The sequence below is a fragment of the Orcinus orca genome, chromosome 16, assembly GCF_937001465.1.
Source record: "Orcinus orca chromosome 16, mOrcOrc1.1, whole genome shotgun sequence".
Lineage (NCBI taxonomy): Eukaryota > Metazoa > Chordata > Mammalia > Artiodactyla > Delphinidae > Orcinus > Orcinus orca.
This window is the reverse complement of record NC_064574.1, coordinates 37,546,711-37,567,440: the sequence shown is the minus strand read 5'-3', so window position 1 is coordinate 37,567,440 and position 20,730 is coordinate 37,546,711. Positions and strand designations below refer to the sequence as shown.

General features: G+C 43.2%; 2 protein-coding genes across 3 annotated transcripts in view; both read right to left on the bottom strand.

The window, feature by feature from the left end:
* SNAP25 (synaptosome associated protein 25) overlaps positions 1-20,338 on the bottom strand; it is an 80,121-nt gene extending 59,783 nt beyond the window's left edge. Inside the window, exon 1 of one of the 2 annotated variants that reach the window (XM_004276468.3) lies at positions 20,179-20,338. The gene's annotated coding sequence lies outside the window, so the exon portion shown is untranslated. The remainder of the gene's footprint in view (positions 1-20,178) is intronic. The other variant, XM_004276467.3, reaches the window with a different exon arrangement.
* Positions 19,061-20,172, bottom strand: LOC125961421 (uncharacterized). Its single transcript, XM_049699228.1, has one exon. The coding sequence runs from the start codon at positions 19,627-19,629 to the stop codon at positions 19,285-19,287; it is 345 nt and encodes a 114-aa protein (XP_049555185.1). The 5' UTR covers positions 19,630-20,172; the 3' UTR covers positions 19,061-19,284.
* Positions 20,339-20,730: the final 392 nt, after the last annotated feature.

Sequence of the window (20,730 nt, the reverse complement as noted above, 5' to 3'; positions counted from 1 at the left end):
CCCGGCCTCGTTTCACACCCCATCTTCTCCAACAGCTCTGGCCACTTGCTATTGAAAACACACCATCCTTCCTGAAATACTAGCCCCCACCAAGATGGTGCCTTCTTCTCCGGAGCTTGACTGCCATCCCCTCAGAGAGGCCCGCCCTCACCCCGTCTCACATTTCCACTTCACACTATTTTAATCTCCTGTTTAGCCCCTGTTCCATCTGATGTGGTTCTTGTCTGTCTGCCTGTTTGTTGGATGTCTGTCTCCTCCCACTAAAACGTTATCTCCACGTGAGATCTTGCCTGACTTGTTCACTCTGTTTCCCCAGTGCCTAGAGCAGCACTAGGCATGTAATAGATGCTCAGTAAATACATGGGGGTGACAGAAGGAGGGAGGGAGGGAGAGTCGACGGTGCTTTGAACTCCAACGCCACAGCACGAGGATCTGAACCCACTGATGACCTCGGAGGCCCAGGAGGCTTTGCCAGGCTGCCTATAAATCATAGAACAAAGAGACCACCCTTGCCCCACAATGGCACCCCTCTGCCAGCATGCCCCCTCGAGGTCTGTCCCAATCCCTGTCTTTCTGGCCAAGTCCTCGCTGCTCTTTCTGGTTCAGGGAAGCCCAGCTTTGGCAGGACTCAGCATGCTGAGGGCCCTACAGTCCACACTGGCCTCTCTTGAGCAGGGTGGGCTGCCCTAGATTTCTTGCTCAGCTCCATGGAAGCTCAGAGAGGCCGCAGGGCATCCCCATTACCCCCAGCAGCTGCTTCACAGAGGCGTATCCGTAGCTCATGTCAAGGACCCCCAGTGCCCACAGTGATTGCTGGCTCCACAGAGCGAATGAAGTCATTTGCATCAGTCTCCAGGGTTGCTAATGGCAAACTCTGCAAGTCGACTCCTCTAGAGGCCCCTGCCTGCTCTTCCAGGGCTCTGAGGGCCTTGCCTCTTCTGGAACAATGACTGTGGATTGAGGCAATCAAGGTCAGAAAAGTGCACGCGGGCCCCAACTCAGGCTGGCAGGCAGGTCTGCAAACAACCAAATTATCCAGTTCAGAGCGAGCGCTGGCTGCTGAGAAAGGGTCATTTGGGAGGCCGCTGACTGCGATGTGGATCCAGGTGTCCTCTAGGGTAGGAGCCTGTAGATGGCTGCAGGCAGCAGAACTGACCTTTACCCCAGGGTGGGGGTCAGAACTCTAAGACAGCTCTCAACGTTCCCACATAGCTCTGTGTGTAATCTCCTCTCACTGAGTGTGGGCATTTGTGAATAGGACAGGATGTCACTCTGTGATTAGCTTATGTTCAATGGAAAAGGGTAAAGTGATTCTGCAGGTGTAATTAAGGTCCCCAATCAGTTGATTTTAAGATCATCAAAAGGGAGATTTTCTGGGGTGGGCCTGACCTAATTAGGCAGAAGCTCTTAAACCAGGGAGCTGGCCCTCCCTGAAGAAATTCTCCTGCTGGCCTCGAAGAAGTAACCTGCAATGCTGTGAGAGGGTCTGCAAGGGGGCTGTGTGGCAAAAGGACCCGAGAATGGCTCCTGGCGACCAGCGAGCCAGGAATCAGCCCTACAATGCAAGAACTGAATCTGTCAACAACCCGAATGAGCTTGGAAGAGGACCTCAGGCTCCAGATGAGGACGCAGCCCAGCTGACCCCTGGACGGCAGCTGTGAGACCCTGAGCAGAGAGCCCGGCCACAGGGTGCCCAGACCCTTGACCCATGGAATGTGTGAGATGTTTTAAGCCACTAAGTTTGAGGTAATATTGTTTCACAGCAATAAATAAGGAATACACCTGGGTTCCAGAGAGGCCCCTGTGGGTTCCCGGTGCTGCCTCCCCCAAGTCAGAGGGCTTCTACCTGCTCCTGTCTCCCTCCACTCCTCTGCTTAGGGAAGGCTCACGGGTATCGCAGTGTAGTGTGGAGGCTCCACTTAGCAAGCGTTATAACAAAGTCACAACAGTGTCCTTACTTGTGAGTGAGGGGGTTGAGTTGAAGGCTTCGCAACATTTCTTACAGCTCAACATTCCATGATTCTACAATGTAATACCACCCCTGGTGGCACAGGGGTGGCATGGCACATTGAGTGGTTCAAAAGGTCCCAGAGCTGGGATCTAAGATGGGATTCAAAACTAGGTGTGAATGACCCAAGGCACTCTAACCTTCATTCTCCATTAAAGCACTTTGGATTGTACCATTTAAATGGCCTCTTTGGACCCATGGCGTGAAATTTACACTCACTGATCTATACCAGGGCATTTTCCATCAAAGACCTCTTGTTTTGGTTCTTTCAAGTCCAACTTTAATTTGTTTTTGTCCCATGAGGGGTGGAGAGTTTCTGCCACTCACCAGTACTGACTCCAGAGCAGCAGAGTTCATACTGGCACTGACGCTCTATCGATAATGTTTTTCAAAGTGGTAGCAGGGTTCCCATGAAGTCCGATATAATGGCTCTAAAATGGAGCTGTGCAGCAGCGTTTTGCACCCCACATGCTCCCCTTTATATTTTTTTGCCATCTGGAGGCTGAAGTTCTGTGTTGACTGCTGTGGTATACTCCCTGGGACTGCAGGAGCTGCTGACTCCTTCCCACTCCCCTGCTGGCAGGCTGGAATTAATTATTCCCTCTCTTGTTCCTCACCCCACGCCATTTTATTTTTAAAATATTAACAACGGTAAAGTGGGACTTACATTTTTGTCTGATGCTTAAAAACAAACCATTTGATCCTGTTTGCTTGGGGCTCATGGGTGAAATCAGCCTTAAAATCACAAGATGCCACAAAGAGATGATTCTCCGATTCCTTTAGTAGGAAACCGGAAGTAGCAGGACCTGCCAAAACCCCTGACAGATACTGGTTGGAGGAGCACAGATCATGGGTGGGTGTGAGCTGAAGGTGTTTAAGGATCCGGAGATTCAAAGATGTAGTGAGCTCGGAAAAAGCGGTCACAGGGCTCAGGGTAAGGGGGGCCTGGAGGATGTGAGGGACAGTCCACTATCCTTAGAGAGGGTTTGCAACACTGAAGGAACAGGAGTTAACTCACTAGAGGCAACTTGAGAACTGGGCTGGGGTTACAGTGAATGGAGCTTAGACTTGAAAATGGACCTGGATTAGAATCTTAGCTCTGTCATTTTCAAGCTGAGGGACTAAGGTAATTTTACTTACCTTAAATTACTCACTGAATCTCAGTTTTCTCAGCTGTAAAACGAAACAAATAATACCTTGTAGGTTGTTATGGGAATCAAATGAGATGATGTATGCAAAAACCTTAGCTTAATGCCTAGCAGATGGGTGCTGAATAAATGGTACCCAGTTGGAGCCCAGTGAATACATGTTGAATAAATGAAGGGCTGAAATATCAATGTGCCAAAGCTGGAGACAGCTGTTTTGATGCTTGGGGTGTCTGGAGATGACAAGTTGCAAAATCGTAGCAGCCATTCTTGATGCTCCACCTATATCACCTTGGTACTCACCTCTCCTATATATTCTGAGAGCCTCTATGACAAGCATCTATGACTCGGCGCCTTGGGGATTTCTCCAGTCTCAGGAGTAGGCTTAGCCTCTTACTGGGCTGGGTGCAAGTTTACACTCCTGGGAAGAGCCCTTAGCTACTGAAGGATGGGAGTTGGTACATAAATACCCTAAATTCCTTGCCCTTCAGGTGGGGTAATTCAGGCATATTGTGTACTCCCTCTGAGAGAGGTCCTAGCAGGACTGAACCCCAGCAGGTGATACCCTGCACTCTGATGTCCCCTGTATTTGCTTCTTTCCCACCCCATCTAGCTCCCCTGCTCACTGCTTCCTAGGATTATCTCCCAAATAAAGTATGTGCACTACATCCTTCTCTCAGGGTCTGCTTCTGGGAGGACCCAACTTAAGAGAGCATTCCGATTAAAGAATTTTGAAGGCTTTACATTTTTAGTTTCTTTTGTTTTTTTTTGCTTTGGGGTTTCAGTAACCTGAAGCCGGTAGAGGATTGAACAAGTGGACAGCTCTTCTGCCCAGGGTGTGATCCTAGGAGTCTGCCATCTGATATCTGAAGTGATTTGAGAAAATGAACAGCCAGGTCTCAGAATGCTCTTTGAGAGTGCCTGACTAGATAGCTGGGTGAGCCGGGCGTTGTCTGCTAATCTATGGAAGAGCTAAGATGAAGGCTCTCGTGGGTCTGCTGTGAGGCCCCGATGCAGGTGCCTGGTTTGTTTCCGTGACGCAGCAGCACAGCTGAAAAGGCTTCAGGGTTTTTTCCACTGTCTCATCCCTCGGGTTCCTATTTCCAAAGCACTCTTTGGATAAAGGGTTGGCTGAGGATTGTTTCTAACATTACGGGGAGATCTTGAAATTATAGGAGAAATCAGGGTTTTCTTAAACAGGAGGGACTTCTGGAAGGACAGAGAAAAAACTTCAAATACAACTGCTTTTGCCGAGACAAGCTCAAGTGAAATTTCAGATAAAGAAACATCATCACAAAACAGTAGGAAACTGATACTTTTTTCCAGTTTGAGCCCAGAAAGTCTTACTCATCCTCAAAGTTCAGAGCAGAAAATTTTCCCTTTGACTTTCTCCTGAATTTACCAGACATCTGGGTCTATGATTGCTTAGGTGCCTTGGAGAGATGCAGCAAGGTGTTCCAGGTGCCCTCTTGACCCAAGGATATCCAAAACTTAAGCCCAAGGGCTCCAAATCTGGCTGAGGAAGGAATTGGAAGGCTGACAGTGGCAGGGTAATAATAACGCATGCCCAGGTTTCCTGCTTTGTGGAATGTAGTGGAAGTTATGCAGCCCCAGGATGGACAGGTAGAGCCTAGAGCCAGCCTATGGCAGATGGACGGGCTTTCTGTGACTTACGCTCTCAAGACTGGGGGGCTGTGGTAGATATTTTTACAAAAATGGCTGTAATAATTCCCCTCTCAGTATCCATAATCTGGGGGGGCCCCTCCCACACTGATTCTGTACTTGGCCATGTGACTTACTTTGGCCAATGGGACAATAGCAAATGTGGCCTCACCAGACTTGAGAAGTGCCTACACCTGGTGGCTTGCCCTCTTGTGCTGTTTTTGAATGGTATGTGGTCTAGTCACCCCTATTGCCCCAGCCAAGAGCCAGCACCAACCGTCACTCATGAAAGTGAGGATGTCGTGGACCAACAAGACTCCAGCCAATCGACCAGCTGAATAAAGAACCACCTAGGTCACCCACAGACCCATAAGCGGTAAGAAATAGTTGTTTCAAGCCGCTAAGTTTTAGGGTAAATTGTTACCTAACAAAGACCAACTGTTTCAGGGTCTCCCAGCTGTCACTGGCACCTGAATGACATGAAGACACACCACTCCCTCCACTCCATCGACTTCACCCCACCACGCCACCACCGAGGGGGCGGGAAGAGAGCTCAAACCCTGATGAGCCACCAGTAGAAATCTCAGGATGTTTTCATATCACTTTATAGCTGTTGCAAATATCTCAGAATATCATATTCTCAGCACCACTTTGAAATTGTGGTAGTTATTGGACCAAATATTATTTAATGCTTAATTTTTAAAAGATTATATATTGCTATCCACAATTTAAATATTTTTATAACTATACTTTAATATAATTGGTTTCCTATTAAATCCTTTGTATTTTATTTTATACATTAAAAAATACCACTCTGCAAAGGGATCCTCAGACTGCCAGGAGGGTCAGTGGGAAGAACAAAAAAGCTAACTCTATTCAGATTAAAATAAGAAAAATACCCCGAAACTTGGTTGGTTTATTTAAGGCAACCAATCTTGTCTCCAAATACTGACATAACTTAAGAAGACTAGGAAAAGTTGTGACAAGATAACCCAGGAAACTTCTAGCTGTATCTGATTCTGGCAGGGTCACAGAACCACCAAGAATGCCACAACTTTGGTAAGCAGTGGAAACAAACTCAAATGCCTACAGGTGTTGGGAAGATAATACAGATGTATGGACTGAAGCAGGTATATGAAGACAAGTAGTGTTAGGCTCTGTGGCAAATTGGAGAAGAAATACTCTGCCTTAAGGCATTCAGATTTAAGATGTTTGCAAACTCAGCATTGGCCAAATGAAACAAGTTTGTGGATAGTATTAAGCCTAGGGGTCATTAGCTTGTCATCCGTGGATTAGGAGCAAAACTGAACATCTGTTCAATCTTCATCCTCTGAGCTGGCTCTGCCATCAACTTAAGTAAGTAGGTGATGTTTTCCAGGGCAATCAAATTTCTTAGGCCTCAGTTTGTATATCCACAAAATGGTTACTTTTTAAAAAATCATCTTCCTTTCCAGAGCTGTCATGAAGTTAAAAAATTAGATCACATTGGAGAAACAACTTGTAAAAAAAACCCCAAAAAATATCTTTAAACAGATGCAAGTGTTTGGTAAGTGACCTGATAAAAATTGTCTGTGTACATAGGACACATAATATGGCTTATTATGTCAACCTTGAACCTGGTTCTTCCCCCAACGGAATTGTGTGGCTCCAGCACATAAGACATACTGTTCCGTGATGCTCCACACCATTGGTGTGGAGCTTGGCATTCATTCAATTCATTGGTGTAAGCTTGGCACCTGGCCCAAGCTGGACCAATCAGAGCCTTTCCCTGAGATTTTTTAACATGGGGTACAGAAAATGGCAGTCCCTTTTCTATAGTGGATGTGCAAGGAGTACAAATTAGGTGTCCATGTTTCTGACATATAGAGGGAGGAAATGACTTTTTAACAAGAGAAAATGAAGTCAGTGTATAGAAAGAAGCACAGGGAGGAGGCAGCACGAGAGCCTTGGTGGTGCTTGACTCAACTCGACTCAACCCTGAGTTGTTCCTGAATTCCAGCAACCTCTTTGCCCTTCCCATGGTTTGACTGTTTAACATTTACTCAGGCTCTTTGAGCAATCAAACATCTCCATTTTTGCCTAAATCACTTATATTTGGGTTTTTCTGTCATGTGCAAAACCCAAATAGACATAAGCAATATAGCCAATCATTTCAGGATGCTCTACCTGGCAGCTCAGAATCATGGGAATGTTCCTAAAATGCTTTTATAAATGTTGGGTTACCATTTGAGGCTGGAGACCTCTGAGGGGAACAGCAGACTGAGAGATTTCCTGAGCAGGCTGTGGGCCTGTGCTGGAAAGAAAATTTGGAAAAGATGAGGCAGAAGTGGCAAGAAAGCACAATGCAATAAAAGAGCACTGAACTGTGAGTCAGGAGCCCAGGCTGTAATGCTCACACTGTGACTTTGGTAAGCAATTTATCTCTGGGCCTAGTCATTTGTCATTTTCTAAAAAGTGCTAATTTGTATGTTCTGCCCTAGCAACCCAAATCTATAATTCTATGTAAGATGAGTGCTAAAAAGAAGGGTGATGTGAGCCATCAGGATCTTTTCCCCAAGGGCAGTTGGTGCTCTGATCCAGAGCAGAAAACAAAAAATTGCAGGATGAGTGGGAAAGGGTCAGGCCCCTTCTTGCACCTGTGGCAGTTTATTGAGGCGCCCAAAGCAAAAGCAATGGGAACTGCTTTATCCTTTGCACAGTGGGTACCATTTCCTCTCTGGTGTCCTTCAGAGGTTGCAGGCTCGGACTGCAGAAAGAAGGGACTATCCTGTCATTTGGTGAGATTTTATACTTTGTTAACTTTTGGGAGCAAGATTCTGGGAGCCAGAGATTGAGTCATTGTTGCAGGGGACAAAAGATAACAAAGAGCCCTATGTTCCCCACACACAACCCCCGTCTTCATTCTGTGGACACTAGTCTTCCTCATCCTTCAAACTCATTCTGATGGACAATAGCATCCTTATAACTAGGTCAGAAGAGTGAGTGGAGACTTCTATCCAGTGCCCCAGGACAGCACTTCTCTCTCTAAATACCTAGTCACAGCCTTTGTAAAGCAGAGAAGAGGGGAAACACCTCATCCTCATCAGACCAGTTCAAGATCAATGTGAACACTTGAAGGAGCTACTAAAGATCTCTAGGATATTGGTTCTCAAACTTGAGCATGCATCAGAATCACCTGGAGGTGATGGAAACAGAAAACTCTTCCCCCATCCCTAGAGTTTCAGACAGTAGGATGGTGTGGGGCCTGAGAATTGCATTTCTAACAAACTCTTGGGTGATGCTGATGCTGCTGGTCCAAAGATCACAGTTTGAGAACCAATGTCCTAGAGTAAGGAGCCACTGATTCTGAAGGGTCAGTAATATTGCACTTGGGATCTTAAATTCAAACTCAAGTTCCCTCTTTTATTAGCTGTGTGGAAGGAGGATCCATTCTCTGCCTCTCAGACTCATTAATTCCTCCCTTGTCCCTTAAAATAGGAACCTTCACTCTTTGGGAAGATTAGTATTAGGAAGATGGTTTCCACCATCCCTTCCACCCCTTTCTTTATTTGCCCTTCTAACCCCCAGCTTAAGTGCTCTGTGAGATGGGAAATGGGCAGTAAGCACGCATACCTCAGTCCTCCACTTGGCTTTTTCTTTTTCTTGCTCATAGCAAGGTTGCATTTTCTGCTCCTCCAAGCTGCAAATCTTCTGCGCCTTGGGAGGGGTGAGTGGGGGAGTAGGGGCAGGACCTAAGGTATTCTAGCTGTGCCTGACTACACTTATCTCCATAGCTCTTCCTCCTTTGGTGGCTCTCCATGTCTAGACTTGGAGAAGGACTAGAAGTAGAACTAGTCTGATTCTGGCTGCTGGTTCTAACCATTTTCTCCCAATCAAGCTTTGACAAAAATCCTGATATTTTCATCACTAACGTATATATCAGTTGGTTCATGGAGGTGGAGAGAGGCAGCAATTAGCACCTTAGTAGGACCTTGACCAAACAGTATCCTCTCTGAGTCAAGTGTGGAAAATTATGTTCACCATTTAGGAGGTTGTGTAGAAATTAAATATAATACTACTAGCTACAATGGACAGTAATATAACAAGTAGAACATAGCAGGTGCTCAAAAGACAGTGTGGATTTCAAAAATCTTTCCCAGCAAGCTCTCTTGTCCTGTAAGCCTAGATTTGCAGGAATTCTCCCAAAATTTGAGGTCATTGCTGCATAGAGAATTGTTTTGGGAGCATTTTCCAACTTTGGACAGGAATCATTCTGTGAATGCAACCTAGGATCATACATTTTGCAGTTCACATAACTTGCTCTGTTATATATATTTTATATTTATTGGTTTATATGAATATAGCTAAAGGTTTTGACAATGAGGTGATGCATGTAGGAATCTTGTACCTAAAGCTGGCTGCAAGCAAGAGTCTGTGTTTGCACCTGTCTGCCTATATATTGTGTGCACACACAAAAACACACATGCAGTATTTACTAAGGAACCCAACACTCCCCGACAAAAAACATTACACTCAATACAAAATGAAGCCAACAGATGCAGCTTCAATAACGGTTGACTAAATAGCTCACAGCAGAATTATTTTTCTTAAGCTAAAGAAGGGTAAGTATTTTTGCATATCATTTCTTTTTAACTCCTCAAGGACCCTAACACCCAATGCATTAAGCAAGAGGGGGACCAGTGTTTCATTAAAGCATAACCTGAGCTTCTTCATCTCCAAAGTTATCCTGAAAGTCACAAAGCCAAAGCAGAGATGCAATTCAAAGGTATTTTAAAAACCCTCCCACAAATAGAAAAAATCAAAGACTGTTGACACATTTTCCCATTTTATCATGCATGCTGCTCAAGCTAAAAAATAGTATGATGGCAGGACCTGTTACTTCTTTAAGCAAAATCCACATTATAAAGAGGAAAAGAAGCATATGGCCTGCAATAAGAACACTGGAAATCTGGCACGGCAAACAGCAGACAATGGAACATGATAACAACAGTTCATTCTTCTCTCCCAAGTGGAGGTAACAATACTTCACAAGCATTAGCTCAGAGTCACATAGCAACTACAGGACGTATGCATGGCAGCTATTGCTTTCTTTGTACAGATATGAAAACTGAAGCTCAGTTCAAGTTAGGTAAGTTGGTCAGGGTGATACAACTGAAGTGGCAGAGACGGGCCAAGTATGCAGCCCTCTGACTCTAAATTCTTCATTAGCATTTTAGCCCCTGATGCATAGGTGATAAATCCAGTGCCCCATGAGTTTGTCTGGATATTTAGTTTCTCCAGGTAGTTCATACGACCACATCTCACCTGACTTTTTAGTCCGCAGGACTGAGTTGTTTGGATTTTGCTGACTCATGTTCTACATATCAGGAGCATACTTTCTATTAGAAGATCTCAACGGACTGTGTGCGACTCGTGGGAAAATTCATGAGGTGGTGGGGAGAAACATGGGCTTTGCAGTCAGAGACAAGAATTCCAAATGCTTTTAAGGTTGCCATGGAAATTAAATGAGATAATGTATGCCAAGGGTCTAGCTCAGCATACTTGGGCATTCAATAAGTTAGTTACTTTTTTCTTATGGTCAACAAGTGGTGCCTCCATTCTCAGCTGGAGAATGGAGGGCACAGAGTAACTGACCAGTGGTTTTAAAGTTGTTTCATAAGAAGGACTGGGGGGAAAAGTGCAACATTCAATGCTCCATTGGTAATGGCTTTTTCTCAGTGATAAATGGGACTGATTTGCCACATCATGCCTCAGTTTATTTTTCTCTCCTAGGCAAGAGGACACTGGATGTTTGAAAGGATAGGTTAGAAATTGATGTGTTTGGAGGACATTTTCTAGGAAGCCAAATGAACATGGAGAGCCTGTATACACCATGCCACCAATTCTAACAGAGAAGCAGCAAATATGTGGCCTCAAAGACAAGAGATGGCTGAAGCCACCAATCTACTTCCCTGGTGACTCTATGTCTCAGTGAACATGTGAAGAGGGGCATCAAAAATATTCTTTCCATATTAATGAAAAGTAAAGAATTTTGACTGTACTATTTTATATACGTTAAACAGCTTTGTTTTATGTGTGAAATTGACCTAAATAGGTCATAGGCAATGGTTCTTCATTTCTTTATATAAACCTGCTTTTAGCAATGCTTTTCATGAGACTCTTCAGATCCTTCATTAGCATTTTAGTCCCTGATGCACAGGTGATAAAACAGCAGGTCAGAAAAACAACTTATTTGCCAAAGTTTGGCAGCTAGTTGGAATGAACAAAAGTGCTTCCTTGGGACATAATTTTATTCCAACATTTAGGGTGAATCTGTATTCCCAAGTTGTTCTGATCATAACATCTGACCAATTAAAGAAGGAATTACTTACAGTGGTAGAATTCTTTTCTCTGCAAAGGGGTAGCTGGTATCCCCACTCACCCATTCTTTTCCTGTATAGCTGGTGTGTGACAGGAACTGTTATAGGTACTGAGGATTCAAAGATGGTTAAGATATTGCCCTTGCTCTCAAAGACTTTTATATTCTGTTAAGGAAGAGAAATGCATAAGTACATAATTACAAAGCAATGTGATAAATGGGAGCTTTGCTCCTTGGTAAGAAGAGGTAAATTTTGAAAAGCAAGAGCTGGGAAACTAATACATTCTTCTATCTGATCCTGAATCTGTAAACTTGTTTAATGATAGGGAGTTTTCAGAGGAGGAACGTGGATTGGCTCGGGAGGTACTGTCATCCAAAAGATGCTGCCGCTTCTCTGTCATTCTGTTCTTGCATTGCTTCACGAATTTTATAGTTGGGACTAGGTTTTCTAGCCTAGGAGATACCATGTTTCTTGAAGCTTGACCCGTTCTCCGCATGAGTGGTGGGGAATGGTCTATATAGGGAGGGACTGGGATACTGGAATATAACATGTTCTGAAAGGAAATTTTAGCAATACTGCCACATAAATAGAGGCAAATTTATACAAGGGCATATCTTAGATATTTACTAAGTTCCTTGATGGCTGAGGCTGGTTCTTAATTTACATTCTGTTTATGACAGCAACCTTTCCATGGACACTGATCACTCAGTAGAAACCTTTAGTCAATTGCATATTTGGACAGACAGCCAAGTTCTTTTCTAAGTTGGGTTAATGTCTTAGAGTCTAAAAGGGATTCTATGTGAAACATGTCTTCTAAAATAATACCTCAAAAAGGGATGCCCATCAAAATACACGGAGGGCAGAATCATTCATGTTTTATTCACTGCTCTATCTTCAGTAACCAGTACTAGGTTTTCCTGGCACATGACAGATGCTCAATAAATATTTGTTGAATTAATTAATTAGTGAAGAGTGCCATAAGGACAGCTGATTTATGTTTGAGGAATACAGGAATAGTCATCTTGAAACTGGAAAAAGTAGATATATTCAACAATTTCTCAGGCATAAATTAGGAAAACTATCTTGATTTCTAGTGTTATCATGAAGTTATAATGGACTTTCCTATTAAAATAAAAAAAATTCACTCTACAGGACTACTGCATATTGAAATCATTTGCCAGTGTTCTTTCTAGCAGGCTTACTGGCATTTATTTCCTTCTACTTTCTGTTTATCAACAGAAAAGCTGCAGTGTGATTTACCTGTAACTAGCTGTCAGACCAACCTTAGACTAACTTCAGGGAAATTTAAGAAATATACTGTTTTGCAATTTGTCAGTCACTATTCTATGAAATTGTACAAAACATGAATAAAGGTGATCAGCAGTTTGGTCTGAGATTTTCCATGGAAGGAAATTCTGTTCAACTTGTAGGACTCTGGGCTGAATTGAGAGATTTCTCTAGAATAGGAATGAGGCAGGAGTACAGGGTGACTCTAGCCTCAGGGGGCACCTAAGAGGCTTCCACTTTCTTACATGTTGTCATCAGTAAAGGACAGAAACCACTCATTCAAGCCTGCAGGCATGAAAAGTCATCTCCTAAGTTCAAAATCTGTAACTAGGGTCATTTGGATATAGGAAGTGATGGGGAAGCAGGGACCAGATGGTCATTTTGTCAGACCTACCATTCTAGCAGGAAAATAACATTGCTCTTCAAGTATAAAATGGACCATCTTCAAGTATAAAATGAGGTGAGTCAGCAGAAAGTGCAAACAGTCTCAATTTAAGACCTGAGAATTAGCCATCTTTGGGTAATAGGAACCAAATCAAATCAACAACAAAAACCCCCAAATAGAATAAAAGATAAGTAAGTTCTTTTAGTTTTCCCTTCACAGGGATCATAATTCAGCTTCTTTTACAAGCTAAGAGGATCAAATTTATTTTTCCATGACCACAGAAAGCAGTTCATAAACCTAGCACAGCTGTCATTCAGTACCAATCTGGTGTGAGCATTGTTAATTCACTTTGAGTTTCACCAGAATGGTTGTTAGGCATTTAAAAGGAAGCACTAACCCTTAAACAGGATTTACCCCATCTCTTTTTGGGAATACAGATTTGTTCTTCTCATCAGTTGATCACTACTGAAGCTAACCTCTGTGAGTCAGCAGTAAGAAAATCAGTTAGCAACTCCCCTTGTCAATGCTTTACTGTGATGGAAAGATGCTGAAATCTGCAGCAAGAATGAGTTTATAGCAACAAGGAGAACATGGCTTTTCTGGAACTTGTGAATTTAATTAATAAATATTGTACCGCCAACTGCTAACCTCCGAACTTTATATCTCATAGGCTTTAAAGCTTCCTCCTCTCCTAGTCCCTTGTCCTTGAAGCTTTTTTGTAATGTTATTTTACCATCACCTCTCCATCCTCCAAATTTTATTAGTTTTTGAGCTGGCTACTTAAATCATGTAACTCAGATCATATGGAAATGTTACTTTTTAAGTACTTAAGAGCTCACAGACTCTTTAAAAGCTTCTGTTTCCCCTTTTCTAAGAGGCAGAGGAAAAAAGAGGAATGAGGAAATAGCAGCTAATAAATTGCTTTAAGTCAGACATAAAGACATGATCAAAAGGGGGCCTAGAAAGAAATTTTTTGTAACAGTTAATTAGGTTGAAAAAAGAATTATAAAAAGTTTAGGCAGGTTGTAGAAATAGTCTGTTCCAGACAGCAATAAATCTGAGTGAGAAGGAGGGGAGATCCCCATAGCAGTGATGACTCAGATCAGGGCTTTGAGGAAAAAGTCAGGATTTCTTAAGTCTGACCAGAAAGACTTCAGAAAGATGATGTCAAAGAAATTACTGAGGGAAAAATAGAGAGAGATTGAAGGGGGTGCTGTGGATATAATTAATCTTACAATGAGGGAGGGAGTCAGGTCAGTTACTGAAGCAGTATTAAGGCAGTGCCATCTGAGACCACCAGGTCACTGGCGTCAGACTTACTACCTAGAGTTTTCACCACTGATATCATTGACTTCTGAATGGCATATTGGAAAACATTAGTTCAATTCTGCTGTCATTCTGCAGATGAAGAAACTGAGTTCAATAGAGATTGAATGACTTATTTAAAGAAAATGACAAGCAATTGCTTCAGGGCTAGATCCAGGTCTCCTGGCTCCTGATCAGCATCCTTGCCATCATGCTCAGCTGTCCAACTGAAAGGGAAAAGATATTGCAAAAAAAAAAAAAAAAATCATATACATTCTCTGTGCCTTATTTAGCCAGTATGAAAAATGTGGATGATGCAAGAGGTAGCAGAGTATATAGTTAAGAGCTTAGACCCTGGAGTCAGACTGATTACATTTAAATCCTGGCTCTGTTCTGTGATGTAAGGCAAGTTATTTAGGTTTTCTTTGCCTCAGTTTCCTCATCTGTAAAATGGAAATAATAATAGCACCCTGATTATAGGATTGTTATGAAGATTCAGTGAGCTAGTACTGGTAAAAACTTTTAGAATTAGTGGTTCTCTCTTCTCTCCCACAGACCTATTCTGATTAATCACTGCTTTGGTTATCTCTGTTCTAAATCAGATTTATGGCTTACTAAATATCATATATGAAATGTATCTAATATCATATATGACTCTGGTTTGTATCATTCACTTGGAAATCAGAAACTGCTTGGACTTTTATATTGGGTGAAGTGCTTTGAGATCCTTGTGAAGAAAATTATGTAGAAACAAGTAGCTATTATTACAGCAATGACAGTAATTCTGAAGAGTTCAGAGTGCAGACAGGGTTCTCTGGAAATTTCTCTGAAGCCTCTTTCCTCTTGTAAGAATAATTTTTTAAAACCTCTTCCTCCACTCATCATGTCCTGCTTCCTCAATGCTCTGTCATATCTCCTCCTTCCTACTTAATAACTTGGAAGGCCTTCTGCACTCAGTTTAATAACCACCAGTCTGACCTCCTAAAGCATCAAACGTCACTACCTCCAATTTTGCCCCAGGGAGTCAGCTTAGAAATCAACAAGTTACCCTAAGGATGTCTCTCCTGCCAGTGTTTTGGTGAAGAACAGATGAGAATAGTCCCTTGACACTTCACAGTGAGAACTGAAATAGCAACAAGATCTATGTCTGCAACTGCCATTTAGTCCTCCACATGAAGCCATTGACTCTTTCAGTTCAGCAGTTCTGTCAGAATTTGGAATTGTGAAGCTCTGCTGTGAGAGTAGTAACCACAAGATTAAAAATGAAATGGGTATAGTTCAGACCTCAAGCAAGCGCTGGAGTGAGGGTAATCAGCAAAAGTCAGCTAGGCTGCTAGGATGGTAGGGAAAGAAATATGATATACTGCCCACCACACCTCAGTTTTTCAAAATTTTACCATAGTATCTTTTCCTTCCTTCCTTCCTTCCTTCCTTCCTTCCTTCCTTCCTTCCTTCCTTCCTTCCTTCCTTCCTTCCTTTCTTCCTTCCTTTCTTTCTTTCCTTCTTTCTTTCTCTCTCTTTCTTTCTTCTTCCTTCCTTCCTTCCTTTCTTTCCTCCCTCCTTCCTTCCTTCCTTTTTTTTTTCCCCCAGTTTTAGCCACTTGGAGCTGGTTCTATGTGTCATGCTGCCTGAAACATGAACAGAAAACCTGGCATCTTTTTTCATCTATCCAGTCAGTGTATTTGACAGTGCAGAATACTCAGAGGGCCCAAGAGAGTGTTTGCGTGTTTATTATTCAAGTGTACCTGCTGGACACCTCTCATCCCCAGACGCCTGACCCGATTTTCAATCTTCTTGGTAGGCACTCATCTTGAATAATTTGTTCTAGTCAATAACGAAAAATTGAAACCTACAAGTAACTTCTGGGTAGGACTTAGAAGCCCATGTATATACTGAAGGGTGGTCTTAATAGATGACTAAATGAGGACTGGTTACTATTTTTTTAATTAATCATCCTTTATGATAACAGTTTGCTCTCCTCTATTTCTGGAAGAATGTAAATTTAATTCCACTCAGTCAATAGCAATTCCAAGATGTTAAAAAAGACATGGTTACTTTGTTATATCAGCTTCTGCTCAGAAATCAACTTTAGAGGATAAAGCACTAAGTCCTCAGTGTGGCATTCAAGGCCTTTCATAGGCGGCTCCAACTCACAGTTCCAGCATATTCCCCTTTATAAGCGTCCCACTTCACCCAAATGGATGGGCATTTTCAGGGTTTGCTGACCATACCTTGGGCTTGCCTAACTTGTAGTTCTGCCTATGCTATAACTTTTACTTAGCAGAGTCCCCTCACCTCTCTCCAACCTCCCAAACCAGCTCAGGTCCTGCTTCCTGTCTCGGATCATTCTAGTCCACTGAAATATTGTCCTTCTCAGAATTTGCATTCCTTATTTTTGGTCGCATTGACTTGGCAAGTAATTATACACTCCCTCATGATTTTTCTTCTACTGTTTTATTGCACTTTCCTTCTGGTATTAATTTTTATTGTTTGTTGTTTTCATTAAGAGTACTAGATGTTAGGGCTTCCCTGGTGGTGCAGTGGTTGAGAGTCTGCCTGCCGACGCAGGGGACACAGGTTCGTGCCCCAGTCCAGGAAGATCCCACATGCCGTGGAGCGGCTGGGCCCGTGAGCCATGGCCGCTAAGCCTGCGTGTCCGGAGCCTGTGTGCTCCACAACGGGAGAGGCCACAACAGTGAGAGGCCAGCGTACCGCAAAAAAAAAAAAAAAAAAGAAAAAAAAGTACTAGGTGTTAAACTTATTGAGGTCAAAGACTATATAAGCATGAGGTTTTACATCCTCAGTGGGGTTCATTTATGTATCTGGTGCTCACTGATTGAGGAATGTCTTCCAATCAGGTTGGTCCCTGCTGACAAGGGATGACACTGCAGAAATATATTTAGCACTGAGGCTGAAAACACCAATTGCCTTACCTTTATAGAATTGTAAAGTAGTTCCATGATGTGAGAAAAATAGTTTATTCATAGTGCATCATATAAAAAGCAGAGCTATCTATTTTTATCCTTCATGTCTCCTTTGTCAACCTCTTTCTCAAATTATCTCTCATTTCTCCTAATCGTCAAAACCTACATGCTCTGTTGAAGGCTGGCTGCTATGAGAAGAGGTGCTACTGGCAGATAGATCAGTCTTCTGGTTGATAACCATCACTCTGGGGTCAACACCTAGAGTTTAGAAATGTCTTTATATAAGCGAATTCAGAGGCAGTTTGTATTGTGTTTGTGCATGTGTGGTCGTGCATGTTTAATGAAGTAAAAATAAAATTGTGAATTCTTGGGAGATTTACCATGGAGAGGTTAATAAGATTACAAATTGTTTCATATTCTGAATGCCAAGGTGGTAAAGCAGAAAATGCCAATGAGCAAACAAGCAGGTACCACTGGAGGGTCTGTGTGAATGTTTCCTGGCACATCTCTGTGTCCATCTGCTCCTGCCTCTGCTCACCATATTGCCCTGGATTGTTAAAATTTAAAACTTAAAATAGGAAATCTCTTGATATTTTTCCTGAAGCTTATCAATAATGTAAATGTTAAATTCATGTTTCAATTACATTTTTTTAAACTTTTCAGTAAGCTATTAGTTCTATAATTGTGCACATCACCACTTCCTCCCAGATTTGTACCCTTTGCCAGCTTCACTGCAGTCCTCTACCTCTGCCCCCACTACCCCAGTCTTCCACTAACAAACAAACCCAGCAGTAATTACTAATGTCCAAGCACATAATTCCGGCAGTGTTAGGCTTTTTCATTTGTCGCAACTACGCAGAGAGCTGTCTGGACATGCAGCGTGAAGTCAAAGTATTTTTCAAGACTCCTACCCATCTTGTCTCCCCTCCTCCTATCACTGAAACACAGTTATTTATTTCATCTGCAGATTGCAGAGTTGTAAAATTCTTCCATGCAGTTACATACTCTTGAATAATAATTTTACATCCATATCCAGCAACAGATCTGTATATACTTATATGGAACCACATGGTTATCCTTAAAAAACACTAGGAAATAAATAGCTGGGAATGAAAGTACCTTCTCTATGTGGACACGGCATTGGAGCACCTCTAATATATAAATGGTTGGAGTTAATGACTAACTAAACCCAATCCAAGATCTTATTTTAAGGCTTTTCAGGGGATCATGATAGCATTTCTTTAACGTGCTGTATAAACATTCTTACATATGACGCTATTACTCTTATTTAACAACTACTCAAATAGCACAGTTTTGTTCCTGGTCATTTTATGTTGATTTTATCTATATCAAACAGCTGGGAATACCCCTGTGATAATTTTTGTTCACTCACAGGCTCCAAACGTCAGAGTAGAAAATGGTTAAAGTACTTATTACTGCCTCAGCAAAATCCCGCAATGTTGTAATGGAAATTGCAGTAGATCTTTAGGTCAGAGTCCAGTTTCAGCCTAACACCATGGTCCTTTCATCTGCATCACCCTGAAGGACACAGTTAGATTCCCCTGAGGAAAGCCAGTCTTAATGTTGTCAAAATCAGAAACTATCCTGAGATAACAAATGTCCATAGGAAATACTTCCCCTCACTCTGAAACTATGGCCAAAGAGGTTAAATCTATACCCTGTAAGACCTGTGATATTTCTTAGAGATGTATTTTTATGGGCATGTGCTTGTGTCAATGCCTAATTACAAGGATGGGAGAGAGGAAGAAGGATTCATTATTAAAGTTGATTCTGCTTAGTTCAACTACCCCTACATTTTTTATCAAATAGAAACATGTAGAAAGATATATCGCTCCTATAAACAGATTGTGTTGGCATCTTCATATATACCTCATTCATGATCACCCTGGATCTGTAGACAGATCTGTTCTGTGTTTAAAAAAAAAAAAGAGAGAGAAAAGAAAGAAATAAACAAAACCCTTGATTTGTGACTGGAGGATAAATGCAAATTTTTAAAAATGTGTTTGTTTTTTACCTAAAAAGGGGGGGGGGGCGGGGAGGGGAGAGGGTAACACAGAAAATTTCCACAAGTAGACTTTTTTTTTTTTTTAGGCTATGCAGGAGCTAAGGATGGGAGCTGGTAATTGCTTCCAAAGGAGTCCTGTAGGCAGGATTTTTTTTTTTTCCTTTCTTTTTTTCTTTTAACCTACTACACCTGCTCTATTAGGGGGTCTCCGTGAGACCTAAGTCTCAGAGAAGCAATTTGGCCTGCAGCCCTGGAACATCTAGCCCCGGCCAGGCATCTCTGCAGCAGGTAGGTGCGCCGGGGCGGCCGGACCGCTATCCGCGGTGCTGAAAGGTCGCGGGCGCCAGCGCAGTCCCTTGGTATTGCTGTCCAGGGTGCTGAGCGCTGGCCGCCGCAGTACGGAGGCGAGCCCGAGCCCCCGCCCCCGCCAGCCTTCCGCAGAGCCCTCCCACCCAGCACTACCCGCCCGCCTCCCGCCAGCCTGCAGTTGACGTGGAGCAGGCGGCATAAATCAAGTCCGTGGGGCATGGAGGCTGCTGTGGCGGCTGCAGCTCAGCTTGCCCGGGGCGGGAACTCCCCCTTCTTTCGCCTCCCCAGCGCCCACACCCTGCCTTCTCCCTAATTCTTCCCTAGATAATAGCGCCCTAACGACAAGTCCTAATAATCGGGTCAGAACCACAGGGTTTGTTTTTCTTGATCTACAGAAAAAAAACAAAACCAAACCAAAACCCCACAGCCTAAACATCTCTTAAAACTGCATCGCAAAATGGAAGAGACAGAAGGTCCCACTACTGTTTAAAGAGAGTAAGTTATTATTCCGTACGTATTCTTGCACTTCCTCCCCATCGCTCCACCTGCACTGTTCCCATTCATCCCTTCCCCAAGCAGCTCACCTCGAAAATACTTTATAAAGCCCCAGGCGGGAGTCTAGCCAGACGCGCACACACGGAATACCGCACCCTAGGTGCACAAATTCTTGTATTTGCCCAAGCTCACTTGGTCTGCCCAGCTGTGGTCCCCTCTGGGTATGTAGCCATCTAGAGCCAGAACCACGACCTGGGGAGGGGGGCTCCTTACCTTGGCTTCTCCAGAGGGTGGTGTTCGCCCGGTCCCTGCAGGTTCCAAGTGTGGAGGAGCCGCCGAGCTGGGAGGGAAGGAAAGACAGCGCCTGACCTCCTCGAGGTTTCGTCTTCAATGCAACGTGAGCTCTGCCCTCATCAAAGATGGCCGTCCCTTTTGACGTCAGCAGCTTTTAATAGCCCTCTCCTGGAGAGGCGGGGAGGAAGTGTGTTGAGGGGAGGGCGGAGGGAGGATGGGGGCGGGCGGTGGGAGGGGAGGAGCCGCGAGGGGCCGAGCACTTGACTCAGCTCCCGGTTCGCTGTACTGCAAACCTTTGTATTTTAGTCTTTTATAAACACCAGAACGGGACGATTCTTATGACTCCTATTTAATACCCGGTCACGGGCAAACTCATTTATCTCGCGACTGGTCATCTGACATTCTGTTTTTTTGTGTGTACGTGTGTATGTACATGTATATATGTGTGTGTGTGTGTATGTATATGTGCGATATATATGCAATATATTTGCGATTATATATACAAAAATTTTCCCCTGCTGAGTTCGTCTT